This window comes from Octopus sinensis, linkage group LG13, assembly GCF_006345805.1.
Source record: "Octopus sinensis linkage group LG13, ASM634580v1, whole genome shotgun sequence".
Taxonomy (NCBI): Eukaryota; Metazoa; Mollusca; class Cephalopoda; order Octopoda; family Octopodidae; genus Octopus; species Octopus sinensis.
In genome coordinates, this window is record NC_043009.1 from 51,365,805 (window position 1) to 51,367,721 (window position 1,917).

Consider the following 1,917-nt stretch of genomic DNA (forward strand, 5'->3'; position numbering starts at 1 on the left):
TTGTTCTTCACTTGTTGATGTCGTTAATGCTGTCTTCATGTTGAAAATGATGATAGTGGTGATGGTGATGGTAATGATGATAATGATGGTGATGATGATGACGACGACGACGACAGAGGCGATGATGTCGACAAACCCAACAAAGAGAACCTTGACCAAGTTGATAACAACGACGGTACTGTGTTGTAGTAACATGATCATGATGGTGATGACAATGATAATGATGATAATGATGACGATGATGATGATGATGACGATGACGATGACAATGACGATGACGATAATTACGTTGATCATAATAAAGACGATGATGATGACGATCATCATCATCATCAGCATCATCATTATCATCATCATCATCATCATCATCATCATCATCATCATCATCATCATCATCATCATCATTATCGTATTTCTGTCGTTGCTGATGTTGTTGATGATGACGATGATTTGAACGACGCCGACGAGGAGCACACAGACTTGGTTGATAGTGGTAATGGTTAACGACGATGATGTTAATGTCGATGATTATAATAAAAATTATGATGACCATGATGATGAACACGATGATGATGATGATGATGATGATGATGATGATGATGATGATGATGAGAACACGATGATGATGATGATGATGATAATGAAGATGATGATGATGATGATGATGATGATGGTGGTGGTGGTGATGATGATGATGATGATGATGATGATGATGATCATGATGGTGGTGGTGATGATGATGATGATGAACACGATGATGATGAAGATGATGATGATGATGGTGGTGGTGGTGGTGGTGATGATGATGATGATGATGATGATGATGATGATGGTGGTGGTGGTGATGATGATGATGATGATGATGATGATGATGATCATGATGGTGGTGGTGATGATGATGATGATGAACACGATGATGATGAAGATGATGATGATGATGGTGGTGGTGGTGATGATGATGATGATGATGATGATGATGATGATCATGATGGTGGTGGTGATGATGATGATGATGAACACGATGATGATGAAGATGATGATGATGATGGTGGTGGTGGTGGTGGTGATGATGATGATGATGATGATGATGATGATGATGATGGTGGTGGTGGTGATGATGATGATGATGAATGATGATGATGATCATGATGGTGGTGGTGATGATGATGATGATGACACGATGATGATGAAGATGATGATGATGATGGTGGTGGTGGTGGTGGTGATGATGATGATGATGATGATGATGATGATGATGATGATGAGATGATGATTATGATGATGATGAACCGATGATGATGAAGATGATGATGATGATGGTGGTGGTGGTGATGATGATGATGATGATGATGATGATGATGATGATGATGATGAAATGATGATGATGAAGATGATGATATTGACGATGATGATGGTATTGATTTTAATGATGCTGCTGCTACTGATGATGATGATGATGATGATGATGGTGATGATGATGATGATGATCATGATGATGATGAGAACGACGAGGAGAACGAAGACGACGACGACGATAATGAGGGTGGAAATTGTAAGTTAGTTAACTCGAAAGTAATGAATGAATTTAATAAAAATCCTGATGATATTATTAATGAATTCATACTGATGCAATTTCTGCTGTTGCAATTGTGGTTGTTGTTGTTGTTGTTTATGTTGTTATTGTCGTTAGTTTAATGTATTTTTAATGTTGTATCGTCTACGATGTCTAAACCTAGTTGGATCAAGATTAATATATTTTATTTATATTATTGTCTTTGTTGTTAGCCATAAACGAGCGAAGCTATGACCAAAGAGCTTCCAGTCACGACGATGTTAGCTAGTTTAAACTTCCTTTTGTTTCAAAAATTTAGTAGCAGATGATTTGATGGTGATTAGCCCGTTATCTCTATTAGATCG

The 1,917-nt window shown here is 37.6% G+C and overlaps 1 protein-coding gene across 1 annotated transcript in view; it reads left to right on the plus strand.

The window, feature by feature from the left end:
• Window positions 1-654: 654 nt before the first annotated feature.
• Window positions 655-1,917, plus strand: part of LOC115218297 (protein PFC0760c-like) — a gene marked incomplete at its 5' end in the record, with an annotated part of 98,740 nt that continues 97,477 nt past the window's right edge. Inside the window, 2 exons of the mRNA XM_029788048.1 lie at window positions 655-1,130; window positions 1,443-1,552. Of these exons, the coding sequence (XP_029643908.1) occupies window positions 655-1,130; window positions 1,443-1,552 (586 nt within the window). The remainder of the gene's footprint in view (window positions 1,131-1,442; window positions 1,553-1,917) is intronic.